Source organism: Balaenoptera ricei, chromosome 10 (genome assembly GCF_028023285.1).
Source record: "Balaenoptera ricei isolate mBalRic1 chromosome 10, mBalRic1.hap2, whole genome shotgun sequence".
Lineage (NCBI taxonomy): Eukaryota > Metazoa > Chordata > Mammalia > Artiodactyla > Balaenopteridae > Balaenoptera > Balaenoptera ricei.
Genome location: NC_082648.1, coordinates 67,701,029 through 67,718,247, shown reverse-complemented (window position 1 = coordinate 67,718,247; position 17,219 = coordinate 67,701,029). Strand labels below are relative to the sequence as shown.

Sequence of the window (17,219 nt, the reverse complement as noted above, 5' to 3'; positions counted from 1 at the left end):
AAATGGATTTGTTAATGTGAAAGCAAATTCCACCAACCAAAGAGGGCCAAGTAAAAACAATTATCTATTAACTCTGGAAGCACAGTTGAACATTGTGTGTTATGATCACACAATTATCTCCTTGACACCTTAGTCCTCAAAAGGATCAGACACTGAATAAGAACATTTCAATGAAACAGAAGATGTTTGAGCGATAAACCCAGCAACTCCTTCCTAGAGTGGATGAGTAAAGGGCAATAGGGGACTGAGCCCTGTATGAACTAAAAACACATGCCACTAACTTCCTGACCTAAAGAGACCTCCAATTTTTTTATCCTTATGTCCCATAAGTTAACTTTCAATAGACTTCATTTCCTTTTGAGGGCACAAGGATTTGTTGCTGTTGAAAAGCTTTAGGGCCTACTTTTGAATATTTGCCTCGTCTAAGAGAGGAAGAAAATTTAGGCAACTCCAACATAAGTCGGAGGGATTCAACAACAGAGATTCAAACAAATGATGGTTATGGAGGGTTTTAGCTTTAGAACAGGACAGCACTGCAGTTTTCTGGCTGTGTTTTGAGATACCAGAAAATTCAGAGGAAGACAACAGCAGGGAAAGAGGTCCCTACTTCCTTCCTTCTACCAGAGCTACTCTGCAGCTTGCATTTTGAGATGTCTCCTATGAATTCTTTTGAAGAAAGAACTCTGCAACTAAGAACTAACTCTCTGAGCTCAATCATATAGTATCAATCTACCTAGAAATTAGCTGCCTGTCTCCACATCCTTTAGCCCGTGTTTATATAATTCATACACTCCATTTAATAAATTCCAGCCCCCAGATTAGACTGAGGTATGTCATTTAAAAAAATCCAGATGGCCATCACACTGGACATGTCAAGAAGGAAACATATACGAGTAATATGATTGATGCCAACCTACCGTCTCTTCAAAATGATCAAATAAAACGTGAAGAATGAGTATGTCAACTGGAGTTGATATTATGACATCCATGATATAGACATTTCTGTGTTGCCTACATGTCCCAACCATATGGATGCAAACCTTTCTTCTCCTAGTCCTAGGCTCCATCTTGATAGAAATATACTCAAAATAGCTACAAATTTGGCCCATCCCATTCAGAACCAGCCCCTCTCCTTCCCTAGTCAGGGCCCTAAGTATTCATGCTATGATTACTATATATTTTCCATGATTTGTCCAGTACTTTAAAAATACAGACTTGGCCAGAAATAATTTTTAAGTTAATTATGTCCTAGGATCACCTACCCATACAGTGTACCGAGGCTCCAAATTACCACAGTCCTTCGCAAAAATGTAAGAACAGTTTCCTGGGAAATAATAGTAGATGCCATCAAAAGTTTCAAAGTGGTACTGTCCCCAGGTTTTGCAAATCCCATCTCTGCCATTGCCCATGTTTGGCACTGAAAAGAAATAGGATAATATTTAGTAGAATAAAACAAATTATACCTGTTTCTGGCAAGGTTCAGTCACGCTAGGTGATTCTAATTTTCATTAAAATAAATGTTTTCTTCTTTGGTAGACAATATCACAGGGAAAAATACCTAACAAAATTACCAACTGCTCTCAAAACTATCAAACTCTTCTGAAGAAAAACATAGTCTCCAAGTTGTTTTGAAGAAAGGTTTTATGTTAGAAACTTCCTTAATTTTTGCTTCCAAACAAAGACTCTGGAAGAGAGGAAGAGAGGAGAGAATGATAAAGTAAAAGAAGGTGATAGTGATAAAACAAATATAATGGCTCAGAAAGAAAGAAATGTCACCACTAAGTGTTCTAAAAATTAACACTGACAGTGTTCTAGTCTCTGCAATTCTTCCGAAAATAATAGCATCCACGGAGAAAATTAACCACTGACCAAAAAGTCATGTTTAGAAGTCTGGGACCTGGGGATGGGGAGCATTAGTCATCCAAAGTATGCTGGAATTTAGGAATTCATGACTTCAAACTGGTCACATTGTAAGCAGTGTTTGTCTTAAAGCATACAACTTCATCTCCTGTTGCCTTCATGCCTATCTCCCTTTATACCTTTGTGGGTCACCTTCTATTCTATTTTGATTTTGTAGACCCTTCCTTCTAGATTAATATGAAAATCAGTGACATTTACTGAGCACTCAAAATGTGTAATACATATTGGTTAAGACATTAAAATGTGTTAATATACTCTATAGGGAGCATAAAGATAAGGCACAATCACTTTATCTTTTCTTTTTGTAATTTACCTAAATGTATTAGGCTTGGCCAACTTTGGCCTTTTCAAGAAAAAACAGAGTTATTTATTATTCAGGCAGTCTTCTCTGATAGTATGCCTTACCTCTGTTGCATATTTTCATAAAATCTTGCACTTCCCTTTACAGCACGTCACAAGTGTAATTACTGTGTATCTGTTATGTGTTGGTCCCCCTCCTCTAGACTATAACCTCCAAGAGGGCAGAAACAGGTCTATATTATTCACTCTTCCCAGTGCCCAGCCTGGGATCGAGTAGATGCTCAATAAATACTCATTAAACAAATGAATGTTTTTTAGTCATTACTGATGTAGGGTCCTAACCTAGACACCATGGATAAAAATATTTTTAAGAACCCTCTGCCTTTGAAGAGCTCTCAACACTATTTCTCTTTTATGTACAGAATGTTCCATTAATTCAAAGTCAAAAAGAATGAGTGGCTCCAAATAACAAATCTAATTTATAAAGCAAAAGAGAGATGAATTGGAAACCTGGCTTTAATGGGCCAGTACCATTTAAAATGGAAAAAATACTTGAATCGCATCAAAAACAAAATAAAATACTTAGCAATAAACCTGACCAAGGAGGTGAAAGACTCATACACTGAGAACTATAAAACATTGATAAAGGAAACTGAAGATGATTTAAAGAAATGGAAAAATGTCTCATGCTCTTGGGTTGGAAGAATTCATAGTGTTAAAATGGCCATACTACCCAAAGCAATATACAGATTTAATGTGATTCCTATCAAATTACCCATGACATTTTCCACAGAACTAGAACAAATAATCCTAAAATTTATATGGAACCATAAAAGACCCAGAATTGCCAAAGCAATACTGAGGAAAAAGAACAAAGCAGGAGGCATAACCCTCCCAGACTTCAGACAATACTACAAAGCTACAGTAATCAAAACAGCATGGTACTGGCACAAAAACAGACATATGGATCAATGGAACAGAATAGAGAGCCCAGAAACAAACCCACACACCTACAGTCAATTAACCTTTGACAAAGGAGGCAAGAATACACGATGGATTAAAAGATAGTCTCTTCAGCAAGTGGTGTCAGGAAAGTTGGACAGCCACATGTAAATCAATGAAGTTAGAACACACCCTCACAAAAATGGCTTAAAGACTTAAATATAAGATATGACACCACGAAACTACTAGAAGAGAACAAAGGCAAAACAGTCTCTGACATAAACCGTACCAATGTTTTCTTAGGTTAGTCTACCAAGGCAATAAAAATAACACAAAAATAAACAAATGGGACCTAATAAAACTTATAAGCTTTTGCACAGCAAAGGAAACCATAAACAAAATGAAAAGACAACCTACGGACTGAGAGAAAATATTTGCAAATGATGTGACTAACAAGGGCTTAACTTCCAAAATATACAAACAGCTCATACAACTCAATAACAGAAGAAAAAAAAAAATCAAAGAATTGGCAGAAGACCTAAATAGACATTTCTCCAAAGAAGACCTATGTATGGCCAATAGGCACATGAAAAGATGCTCAACATTGCTAATTATTAGAGAAATACAAATCAAAACTTCAGTGAGGGGGCTTCCCTGGTGGTGCAGTGGTTAAGAGTCCGCCTGCCAATGCAGGGGACACGGGTTCCAGCCCTGGTCCAGGAAGATCCCACATGCTGTGGAGTAACTAAGCAACTAAGTAGTTGTGTGCCACAACTACTGAGCCTGTGCTCTAGAGCCCATGAGCCACAACTACTGAGCCCATGTGACACAACTACTAAAGCCCGCATGCCTAGAGCCCATGCTCCACAGCAACAGAAGCCACCGCAATGAGAAGCCTATGCACCGCAACAAAGAGTAGTCTCCGCTCACTGCAACTAGAGAAAGCCCGCACGCAGCAACGAAGACCCAATGCAGCCAAAAATAAATAAATAAAATAGATACAACAATAAAGAAATTTTTTTAAATGTTTAAAAAAAAAAAACTTCAATGAGGTACTACCTCATACCTGTCAGAATGGCCATCATTAAAAAAAATCTACAAATAACAAATGCCGGAGAGGGTGTGGAGAAAAGGGAACCCTCCTACACTGTTCGTGGGAATGTAAATTGGTGCGGCCACTATGGAAAACAGTATGGAGGTTCCTCAAAAAACTAAAAATAGAGTTTCCATAGGATCCAGCAGTCGCACTCCTGGGCACATACCCAGACAAAACTATAATTCAAAAAGATACATGCACCCCTATGTTCATAGCAGCACTATTCACAATAGCCAAGATGTGGAAACAACCTAAATGTCCATCAACAGATGAATGGATAAAGATGTGAAACACAAACACACACACACAAACATACACACACACACACACACACACAATGAAATATTACTCAGCCATAAAAAAAGAGAATGAAATAATGCCATTTGCAGCTACGTGGATGGACCTAGAAATTATCAAACTAAGTGAAGTAAGTTAGAAAGAGAAAGACAAATACCATATGATATCACTCATACGTGGAATCTAAAATATGACACAAATGAACCTACCTACGAAACAGAAACAGGCTCAGACATAGAGAACAGACTTGTGGTTGCCAAGGGGGAGGGGGGCAGGGGAGGGATGGATTGGGAGTTTGGGATCAGCAGATGCAAACCACTGTATATAGAATGGATAAACAACAAGGTCCTACTGTGTAGCACAGGGAACTATATTCAATATTCTGTAATAAACCATAATGGAAAAGAATATGAAAAAATAACATTGTAAATCAACTATAATTTAAAAATTAAATAAAAATTTTAAAACAGAAAAGAAAAGAAAAAACACTTGAGGAAATAGAGCTCAGTGAGAAGGTAAAGTGGGCATACTCATTTTCTTTCACATTGTTTCAAAATTACTGGAAATAAATTGTGGATACTCTAGTTAATACACAATATTATTGTACCAACTCCCAAAGAATGAACACTAATACAGCAAATTATGCCTTCATGCTCTCCACGGCATCTCATAATTCTCTCATAAGTATCCCTGAAACTTACCAATCTGGCACCGTGTCCCAAGTGCCTGAAATATTTGACAGTCACATGTACCAGCCTTAGAACAGAAAGCTCCGTTAAGGCATTCATGAGGACAAGAACCTGAAGGGCAAAAAAATAAGTTATCTTCTGGCGTGCATCAGTTTTTATAAACATAAATCTGTCAAGATATAGCTTGGACTAACAGTAACCTCTGTTAACTCAAACAGAACCCTGGGCCTACTGCCTTGATGAGCTAAAGAATTAAGCCCCTTAAGTCTCTATCTAGGTCATTTCATTATGTGTGCTGTGAAACAAGAAAGACAAGCTTTCACATCTCAAACTACCCTGAGAGCAAAGGTTAGCCTCCTTCAAGCAATTGAAAGGTCAAGTTCCCATGTAAGGAATCCCTGTCCCAGATGATGAGAACCAGAAATACACAAGCTGCAGATGATTCCCTTGACGGAGTTAGGCACGTCTGATCAGCTACTTCTCCAGGAGCAAGTGTTGTGTTAAAGAAAAACGTCCATCATTAGCTCAAGGGATCAGGCACAATATATAATAGAACTCACAAGGAAACTACTTTTTTAAGAGAATGATTAAACATTCCATTTTAAGTTTGTGTATTAATCCTCAGGCTTAATTACAAATGGATGCATTCTTTCTGACCCATAGTTAATTTTAATGGGGCAGAGGCCAACGCCACTGCTGGTTGTCACCAAAAATATTTTTTCTTTCATGGAAAGAAAAATCACCCCAAAGGATTATGTTGAAAAGAGGAAGAAAGAAACTATGAGCTCCTTAGTGAGTTTTAAAACTGCAAATGAATCACAGTGAAAAATTTTCCTGTAATAAGGAGAACACAAGAGACAACTGGCAAAACTCAAGCAGAAAGGATTTAAGTAACACATCAAGAGAACTAGAGAACATCTCTGAGTGACCATAAAGTGTTTACTAAAGATTGGCCCTCTCCGGAATATGGTCAGGCCATGAAAGGCACTTATCTAATTGCAGTATTTTAACCATAGTTCTGCAGAAGGCAAGAATTTTAAAACTCTATTATCCTTTCACCTTAAAATTCATTGATCTAAAATGTCTCTACGTTTAAAGACATACAACTCCCTAAGTATATCTTAACTGAGGAGAAATGAGCTGCTTTAACTTTAATCATAAATATAGATGAAAATGATGTTTTTCATAAATTTAAATGCAGTTTTCTTTTTCTAGGGGGGCATATATATCTTCAAATTTTATCTTAGGTCACAATCTTGTATTTTTCCAATCAATAAGTGTCAAAGTAATTAGGTAAGCAAATGTATCTCCTTCAAAAATTTAGTTACAACCCTGTTTATTCTCCTGAAAACAGATATCAAAACAAAACTAGTCAGAAATCCCTGCGATTTTAAATGCAACAAAAAATTCAAATTGAATTTCAAACTACCATTAGCATTCTGCTAAATGGAAATGGAAAATTGGTAAGCAAAACTAGCAATGTCAAAGAATCGAGGAGCCAGTAATTGATTCAGAAGAAAAGCTCCTGATACCCAGTGATACCTTTCCTGGTCGTATAGTTATCAGCTTTGTCTAACGGCTTAACCTTGTGTATTTCCAAATATAATTCAAATTTCTATATGAAGTAAACAAACTATTACTAAGTACTATTACCACCCTGGCTCAGTTTCCCTCATGCATTATGTGGAAATCATAGAGAGTGATTCACTCTATCCCCCAAAAGGGTCTTTTGAGAAAGCAAATACAAAAACACAGATGTAGCACTAACCTTTTATTTTACTCTCACCCCAATTAATAGCTTCATGGAAGAAATATCTTGGAGAAGTTGCTTCAAACTTTAAAAGAAAGAAATCAGAATTCAAGAGAATTAAATTATTTAATTCAACACAAACTGGAAAATCTGGAAAACAGCTACAAACACAGAAATTATAAAGAGATGACTCCATATTTCCTTGGGTTATTGAGGCAAAATCTTGGAGAGGCAGAAAGGGCTCCTCTAAGGTTGTAGTTAGATCTGACTTCAAGGTTGATTTTGCTTCTTACCTGAATTTGACAAGTCCTTTATGCTCTCTGACCTCAGTTCTGCCTCCCTGCCCTCCTTGGAAAAGAGCCTGGTCAGAATCTAATCTTTGCATTAACTGACTGCTTTGCCTGCACGAGTAGCAGTTTTTTAATACTTCCAGGTGCAGATGGGTCTGGAGAAAATGCATGGGACCAAAGGACCAACAGACAGTGATGTACCCACTTCTTGCAGCCCCATCTGTGCAGACACCATCCACAGAAGCCTCTGCTGCTGAAGTGTGAGTGTGACACCCTCAGTCTCCAAAGAGCTGACACTTTAAAGTTCACAGAAATTTAAATGTATCTTTTTATAGAGCCCAAGGTACTTCAGGGTAATCATTAAGATCATGAATTATAGAATCAAACAGATCTGGATTAGAGTCCTGATTCTGCCATTACTTACTCTAAGGCAAGTTTCTTAACTGCTTAGTGCCTCCTTTTACTTGTCTGTAAAATGGGAACAGTGACACATATATACTTCACTGGGTAGTTAAGACAATAAATAAAATAATGTATATAAAGATTCCAGCATAATGCCTCACACATAAAAAATTAGCAAGAAAGATATTTACATTAATCTAAGCAACCCAGATAAAACCATAGGATTTTTAGAGGTTAATATGGAATAGTAGCAAATAACTGTGGATTATTAAAACTAATCAACTATAGATTTTTACTCCAACTTAATACCAATTTAGTGTATCATCTGGGGCAATGTCCTTTCCAACAGCATTTTTACATTCACCAGAAGAATACACATTCCCAAAATTTGCCTCATAATTGTCAAATTGAGTACCAGATGATGTTAGAAAAACTGGAAAGAGTGAAGGGTAAGAAAAAAGGGTGATAACTATTATTCAACATAGCTTTGGAAGTTTTAGCCACAGCAATCAGAGAAGAAAAAGAAATAAATCCAAATCGGAAAAGAAGAAGTAAAGCTGTCACTGTTTGCAGATGACATGATACTATACATAGAGAATCCTAAAGATGCTACCGGAAAACTACTAGAGGTAATCAATGAATCTGGTAAAGTAGCAGGATACAAAATTAATGCACAGAAATCTCTTGCATTCCTATACACTAATGATGAAAAATCTCAAAGAGAAATTAAGGAAACACTCCCATTTACCATGGCAACAAAAAGAATAAAATACCTAGGAATAAACCTACCTAAGGAGACAAAAGACAAAAGTATGCACAAAACTATAAGACACTGATGAAAGAAATTAAAGATGATACAAACAGGTGGAGAGATATACCATGTTCTTGGATTGGAAGAATCAACATTGTGAAAATGACTCTACTACCCAAAGCAATCTGCAGATTCAATGCAATCCCTATCAAACTACCCATGGCGTTTTTCACAGAACTAGAACAAAAAATTTCACAATTTGTATGGAAACACAAAAGACCCCGAATAGCCAAAGCAATCTTGAGAAAGAAAAACGGAGCTGGAGGAATCAGGCTCCCTGACTTCAGACTATACTACAAAGCGACAGTAATCAAGACAGTATGGTACTGACACAAAAACAGAAATATAGATCAATGGAACAGGATAGAAAGCCTAGAGATAAACCCACGCACATATGGTCACCTTATCTTTGATAAAGGAGGCAAGAAAATACAATGGAGAAAAGATAGCCTCTTCAATAAGTGGTGCTGGGAAAACTGGACAGCTACATGTAAAAAATGAAATTAGAACACTCCCTAAAACCTTACACAAAAATAAACTCAAAATGGATTAAAGACCTAAATGTAAGGCCAGACAGTATCAAACTCTTAAGAGGAAAACATAGGCAGAACACTCTATGACATAAATCACAGCAAGATCCTTTTTGACCCACCTCCTAGAGAAAGGGAAATAAAAACAAAAATAAACAAATGGGACCTAATGAAACTTAAAAGCTTTTGCACAGCAAAGGAAACCATAAATAAGACCAAAAGACAACCCTCAGAATGGGAGAAAATATTTGTAAATGAAGCAACTGACAAAGGATTAATCTCCAAAATATACAAGCAGCTCATGCAGCTCAATATCAAAAAAACAAACAACCAAATCCAAAAATGGGCAGACCTAAATAGACATTTCTCCAAAGAAGATATACAGATTGCCAACAAATACATGAAAGGATGCTCAACATCACTAATCATCAGAGAAATGCAAATCAAAACTACAATGAGGTATCACCTCACACCAGTCAGAATGGCCATCATCAAAAAATCTACAAACAATAAATGCTGGAGAGGGTGTGGAGAAAGGGAACTCTCTTGCACTGTTGGTGGGAATGTAAATTGATACAGCCACTATGGAGAACAGTATGGAGGTTCCTTAAAAAACTACAAATAGAACTACCGTACGACCCAGCAATCCCACTACTGGGCATATACTCTGAGAAAACCATAATTCAAAAAGAGTCATGTACCAAAATGTTCATTGCAGCTCTATTTGCAATAGCCAGGACATGGAAGCCACCTAAGTGCCCATCAACAGACGAATGCATAAAGAAGATGTGGCACATATATACAATGGAATATTACTCAGCCATAAAAAGAAATGAAATTGAGTTACTTGTAGTGAGGTGGATGGACCTAGAGTCTGTCATACAGAGTGAAGTAAGTCAGAAAAAGAAAAACAAATACCGTATGCTAACACATATATTTGGAATCTTAAAAAAAAAAAAAAGGTTCTGAAGAACCTAGGGGCAGGACAGGAATAAAGATGCAGACATAGAGAATGGACTTGAGGCCACAGGGAGGGGGAAGGGTAAGCTGGGATGAAGTGAGACAGTGGCATGGACATATATACACTACCAAATGTAAAACAGATAGCTAGTGGGAAGCAGCCTCATAGCACAGGGAGATCAGCTCAGTGCTTTGTGACCACCTAGAGGGGTGGGATAGGGAGGGTGGGAGGGAGACGCAAGAGGGAGGAGATACAGGGATACATGTATATGTATAGCTGATTCACTTTGTTATAAAGCAGAAACTAACACACCACTGTAAAGCATTTATACTCCAATAAAGATGTTTAAAAAAAAAAAAAAGGTGATAAAGAATGTGACTTCAGGTACAAACCTCTTTTCAACAGATTCTGGTCTCCTTCTTACATGGTAAAAGTTTTATTTTGGCAATTTGCACTGCAGTACTTTTTCTTTTGAAGGGCAAACCTGCCCCATGGCAGACAAAAGGACTCCCACACTCTCTCACCACTTCAAGGCTCTTTTCTAAAGTCCTTGGCCCACATCATGTCTCCAAGTTCATTGTTTCCTGCTTTCATTCCTCCAAGGTTTTGTCCTCACTGTTCAATCTCCTCTTTTTTCCCTTTCCTCTCTCTTCAAACTAAGTCAGACTCACAAAAGTCTATGACTTGGATTCCCTCAAGACAAGTCTTATTCTCTCTTTAGCTATATTGTCTGCAACTGCCTAAATCTAACACAACAACCAATATTACTGGGCACCAAATTCTTCTTCCTTTGGCGCTAACGAATCATCACTGATGCTCACTAAGAGTGTATAGTGACTTCAACTCTGTCTCATACAGGCTTATAAACTAGAACAAATTATTTAACCTGCTCAGCCTCAGTTTCCCAATCTGCAAAACAGAATGACAATAACTGCCTCACGGAATTGTGAGGATTAAATGAAATGGGATAAGTAAATCACCAAAAATAGTGCAAGGCACATAAGTGTTGTAAACATGTTACCTACTTTTATTATTAAGCAAAAACTGAATACACTTGACAACATTAGACCAAGGCAGAAATACATAATTTGTTTTTCACTCCATATCCTCTTACCCAACTCAGGCTACACCTCCTCCATGGAAATCACAATAAGTACTTAGCACACCGGCCTCCTGGTTACCACAGCATCCTAATCTCTGCAGCATTCCACTCATCATGCTACAACATTTCACTAATGCTAAGTCATGACACACAGCTTTTATTTTTATAACAGATCTGAACTCAGAATGGCACATCTTACATTTATAATTGGGAGCTCTTTCATTTTTTTATATCATACAAATAATGGCAAAAAATTGGTGGTGTCTTAGATTCGATGAACATGTTACACAGAAATGACTTCTTTACAGGTCTACCTCCACTAGGCACTGAATTTCTAGAGAACAAACACCGCTGTTCATGGTTATACCTCTAGCACGGTCCCTTGTGTGTTGTCAACAAATACCAACTAAACCAGAAATAGACATTATGCAAATGGGAATGATCTGCCTCCCAGAGCTGTTTAGAACCATGACTATAAAATGTTCTGTTGATGCTCCTCCACATATCCTCTCAGCTCACCTTGGACTTCACCTGCATCTGGGTTTCTGTGCACACTGAGACCCTCAAGCACCGGCTTCTTTTTGTCTCTGCCTTAGGGTAGAGTCCAAGCAGGATAGACAAGAGAAATGACTTTCAGGGGATTTAAGTCCCCCCAGAAGCTGCCCTCAATGAATGAGAGGCTGGTGTTGGTGGATAAGTAGACCAGCTCCCCCATCCCTTGGAGAAACAATTCTGAAACACTGTACACAGTTCCTCAGAGGGATGCCAGCAAGGCTGAGCCCCAGATGCCTAAAGCACGAAGGCCCCTCATCAACAGAGCTGTGCTGGATTTTCTCCCTTCCTACTCTCCCTTTCCTCTCTCCCTCACTCCTGCACATACAAATTGCATGCAACCTCTAATAAATAAATAATCTGCCCCTGCTTTCAGGAGAAGAATTTTGAAATGTGATGCAACTGCAAAAAAATTCCAAGCAGTGGGTGCATATAGTCACATAACCGATGAAAGAGGACAACCCATTCTTCCTCCGTGCTGATTACGTCTCCACAGGAGGGTGAGAAGCACAGAGAAATACAGTCTTTAGATGAGAAATCACTGTAGCGCACAATTACACCATTGACAGAAGTCTCTGTCTACCCTTTCTCTGGTCATTGTTATCTCATTGCCAACATATTCCTGAGTCCTTATGTGCACATTTATCTGTCCATCAGTGCTCCGTCTTCCTAGAGCAGGGGAGTGGATCTGTGGACAAGAATGGCCTCATAACGGATGAAATTTCAATCCTAAACAGTGAAACGCATGATTGCGACCTCACTGCCCTTCTTTAACATTTCTTCCCTTAAAATTTGTTCAGATGTTAAGTAATGTTGGTGCGTGTTCTCTAGCTGCAGGAAAGAGAAGGGCAAGTGTCCAGCTCTTCATTCTCTCTAAAAGGGAAATCAAGGCAAGTGTGTTCCTCACTTATTAACAAAAGGGAGGTATTAAGATAATTCTGGGGGGGGGGGTAAATTATACAAATTCTAAAAACATCCAAATGGTCAACAGTAGAAGCCCATCCACAGGCTGTTTCATGTGACACCTGTGGGGTATATTTCACAGGTTCTTCAATCTAGGGGGTTCTACCAGAATGCGGTTTGTCTCAAAATTGGATTTTCTGCTGAGTCACGTTGATATCTTTTTGTGGCTGATATGGTCTACTGGCCAACTTGACGTTTCTCAGAGAAAAGTCATTTTAACCACTTCACATGATACATAGGTACTTAAGTACACAAAATACTCTTTTTAAGAAAAAAAAAGTGTTTCCCTTCCATAGACAATCCTTTGCCCATTCTAGTGCAAAGAAAGAGCTCCACTCTTGATAAGAATAAATTAGTTCTGCCTTCTGAATCATCACAACAGCGTATCAAATCTGTCATCTATTCTTTTTTGCAATTCTCTTTAAGCTCACAAAATATTAAAAAAAACAGGCATCCATCATAAAATGCTAATAGAAACTTACTGCAATTCAGCATTTGACAAAGACCTTGAATATATAAGCTGTTTGCTACGTAAATACTCAAGTAATATTACTTTCCAAAGAAATGTCTTAATATTGAGTTAGGATTCTCTATCTTACCATCCATCTTTAACAGAGAAATATTTTTTAAAATCCACCCATTTAAACATTCCAACTATAATTTGAAGATACTGCAGTTATGTTATCCAATATCCTTTATATAGAGGGACCCAAGCAAAAAGGCCTCCTCAAATTCAGTGCTACCCCACCCCTCTAAAAAAAGAAAGGTCACCTCTTCATCAATGCCTGTAATTTAGATTTATTAGATAATATAAAACCCATTTGTCAGGACACTAGGACACCTCTGATGCCCTTTTGTGGTACTTTACTCAGATCAGGTATACCTTTCTCTGCCCCTGTTTGCTTGTACTTGTCCTATTATCATTGTGCTTAATTTTTAAACCAATTAAAATGTTCTGGCAAGTAGTGAGATTAAATCTCCCACAAATTCTGGGAGCCTATCAGTAGGGAACCGAGGTGAATAGCAAAAATCATTTGACCACAAACAAGTAAATGTGAGCTAAGCCTGAACTGGAGGGTCACAGAACAGCACTAGAGAAGTTACTTTGCCTCTTCCTCCTCTTTCCTGTCTTGTTTTTAGCATTTTATTCACCTCCACAAAGGTCTCATTGTTGAAGTGACAGCAGAGGCCCAAAGCAGGATGGATTATTTCTCTGCCTCTCTCTCCATCTGAGGCATAACCTACCTGGGCTGCTAAAAGAGCTCTTTTCTGTTGATTTTCATTAAACCCGTTTCTGGAAGAAAACAAAAAGAACTTGTATAGTCAAAGGTCCCTAGGCAACCTGAACAAGCCTTTCCCAAGAGAGAGCTGGTGTTTTCCTCCTGATTTCCATCACTTTATCAAAGAGGTCTTTCTTGGTTTAACATTGAAAAGGTCCCCCTCCCCCCTTTGGAGGGGTTAGATTTGGGTGGTGGCACTGTCTCATTTTACAAAATTTGGGAGTGTCCCCAGATCTCTCCAGTCTCTGATGTAAACTGCATTTTAGGAAGGAACTTTGAGATAGAGAAATAAACAAAATAGTGTAACACTGTAGCACTAACATGCGTGATAATTTCTCCACATGCCTTCATAAAACTGGTGAGATAAGTATTCGACAAGTGCAGGTTCACATTTTTCAAACGTAATACTCGATTCTCTCTCTTTCCATGTCTTGAAGGGCAGATTAACATTAATGTGCATAAGCACATCAAACTGTGGGTTATCAAAATCAAACAGTGAGTAGAATTCCGCTTTGCATTAAGCAGATCAGTTTAGTCCAAAAAATGATTTTCATTATTTACTGCTAGAAACATTTTATTCTTCTATCATTAAAAACTATTTTACTCTATGTTAATAATACAGCACATTTCTAATCAACAATGTACATTAATAATAACAATAGGAAATAGGAAATTACTGAATATAACTTCTTTTCAAGTCTTTGAAGTGAAAATGTCTCCTCAGTATCTACAGTCATTGGACACCACCAAAAACTCCTCTTGTAATTAAAATGAAAGGAAATATTTTTGTTTCATAAATAAGGAACTGAATGCCTAGTAATTTTTAATTTGTAGAAATGTTTTAAAGAACTAAATCTCATGCCCTTATTTTGTAAAATATTTATTTTTTCAAAAGCAGATATATTGACCTGCTGAGCTCTTTGCTCATTCCCATTATCTTTATGTTTTAGAGGGCATAAAGAACAAGAAATACTCACTTTGATGTTCTCGTCAAGATGGATGAAGTACAAATATAACCTGCCAGAAATAAATATATATATATATGAATGAAAAAGATTATCCAAATATCTTGATCACATGATCTGATTATAAAACAGATCATTTAAACCTGAATTCTGAAACTTAGACTGAGTTTTGCTATTAGTTATTTTACATTTTCTAGAGGATTTTGACCAGCAAATTCCCTGTGAGACATCAGGGTGACCAGTAATTCAGAAAGAATGGGCAGTGTACCTTGATTTACACAGAGACATGATACAGTGGAATAAGCACTAGTCTTAAAGTCAGAGATCCAAGTTTTAGTCCCAGTCCTACGACTTAGTAAATGCCAAACTTAAGCAAACACATCACAAAATAACAGTGGTAGCCAAGTTGATCTTCAAAGTCCCCTCCAGCTCTCAATGCTCTAAGACATTTTCTCTTTGGAGTTTCAGTCACTACTAGGATTGGAAGATAGTGTCTGTGACCTCGCTGGTCTTCTACACTTCAGTAATTTCTCCCACTTCCTCTACAAGCCCCAAAATATACAGCCCTTTTCAGGGATTAAAAATTAACAACTGAATGTAAATAAATGCTTTCTGCCATAAAAATATTTTATAAAAATTAATTTATAAATATTGCTATAATATAATTGAAAATCAATTCTTAGTCTCAAACACTGAAGTCCTTCTTAAAGCATTCCTTTACCATTCTTTGGGTTGATGGCATCAAGAAAGTTTAAGTACTCAATGTCTCCTTATCTTTTATAAAATTTCAAATGTTTAAATTACACAACTGTTTAAAATCATTACTTAGAAGAGAAAAAGTTAGAATCAGAGCTTCTTCCAGTACAGCTGCATATTATGATAAAATCATGTTTTTTTTTTTATATGTCCATGACACTCTCTCACCCTGTCACATCTCACCCCTCCCCCTCCCCATCATGATTTTAACATTTAAAAAAGAGACTCAGAAAATGAAAACTAAAAGTTCCAAATTATCTATATTATTAAAAATTTTCCCAAAAAATGATCTGGGTGTCATTTAGTATATACCCATCCTAATGACTTCAAAATGTTTTACAGTATAAGAGGAAACAGTTTCTACAATTTACAAGGAAGACTAAAATACAATAAAATGAGGTAAAAGTTTAATATGAGTTCTTACCTTGTAATGAAAACAGCAGTATATGAAGCAAGAATATACTCCAAGGTATCATTAAATTGAGTTTTCTCACAATGTTCATTTCAGTATAGCCTTTCTCCCTGAAATGTAACCAAATTGTTGGTCTTTACTAAGATGGCATCTTAGAAGTATGAGTACTTGTAGAGTGCTCAAATTCTTATAAATTTAGCTTTGTAATAAAGTAATTCAAAAAGGAATTCCAGGATTTCTAACCACATACAGCATCTGAAGCTCTAGAACTTGCAGGCAACCCTTTGGCTGAATCTCTCATTAGCAATGCATGGCAGCTTCTTACCTGAGCCGGTATTAGTTACACCCTATCCCGCTCCTGCACATCATACGCCTTTTTAGCCTATATTAGCCTTTTATGACTTCTAAAATCAGTCGCAACAAACAAACAAACAAAAAACCCTGTTATCTCCCGATGTCATAAGAGATAAGCATTATTCCTAATTAGTGATCTATTCCATGTTTTATTCATAAAATAATTACTGTCCTTTGAAAGAAGACTGTGTTATTCATAAAATAATTACTGTCCTTTGAAATAAAATCCTATCAATCATTCCTAGAATGTCTAGATGTTTTCATAAACTCTTCTTTAAGAATTATAAGTAAACTAAAATTATGTGCATATATTTTCAACTCCAGTCCCATTTCAGTGTAGTTTAAGTTGACATATACATGTGCCCAGAGATCTTTCTGTTAAACATTCTGCAACAGAAGCAGATAATAACACAAAAAGATGATATTCTAATATTTGACTTTAAAAAGAAAATAAAGTAACTCACCTAATCCTGAAAACCCTCCTTCACACCCTGTTTTTCCATCCTCTGGGACAAGTATCCAATTAGACAACAAAAAAGAACTTCTTAATCCAACACTAAGTGCGCTCTTCTCTGGAAGCGATTGACTACCTGGATTGGCATTAGAGAACAGCTCTAATATTTCGTAATGAACTCCATAGAGATGATCTAAGCCCCATAAATGAGGGAAGGCCATGATTATATAATGGGTGCACATTTCCTATGGCAGATCCCATCAGTTACCTGCAAAGTATCAGACTCACTTAACAGATGGGGGCACAGTGGTAAGGAATATCTAACTACACAGGAACTACCTTATGAGACAAAAACACACAGCAGTTCTTAATACCTTGCTGTACTCAGACACT

The 17,219-nt window shown here is 37.1% G+C and overlaps 1 protein-coding gene across 2 annotated transcripts in view; it reads right to left on the bottom strand.

Moving 5' to 3' along the window:
* OTOGL (otogelin like) overlaps positions 1 to 16,109 on the bottom strand; it is a 148,495-nt gene extending 132,386 nt beyond the window's left edge. For both annotated transcript variants that reach the window (XM_059936589.1, XM_059936590.1), the window contains exons 1-6: positions 16,031 to 16,109; positions 14,863 to 14,902; positions 13,851 to 13,899; positions 7,013 to 7,079; positions 5,257 to 5,355; positions 1,263 to 1,417 (exon numbers count right to left, since the gene is read on the bottom strand). In XM_059936589.1, the coding sequence (XP_059792572.1) occupies positions 1,263 to 1,417; positions 5,257 to 5,355; positions 7,013 to 7,079; positions 13,851 to 13,899; positions 14,863 to 14,902; positions 16,031 to 16,109 (489 nt within the window). The remainder of the gene's footprint in view (positions 1 to 1,262; positions 1,418 to 5,256; positions 5,356 to 7,012; positions 7,080 to 13,850; positions 13,900 to 14,862; positions 14,903 to 16,030) is intronic.
* Positions 16,110 to 17,219: the final 1,110 nt, after the last annotated feature.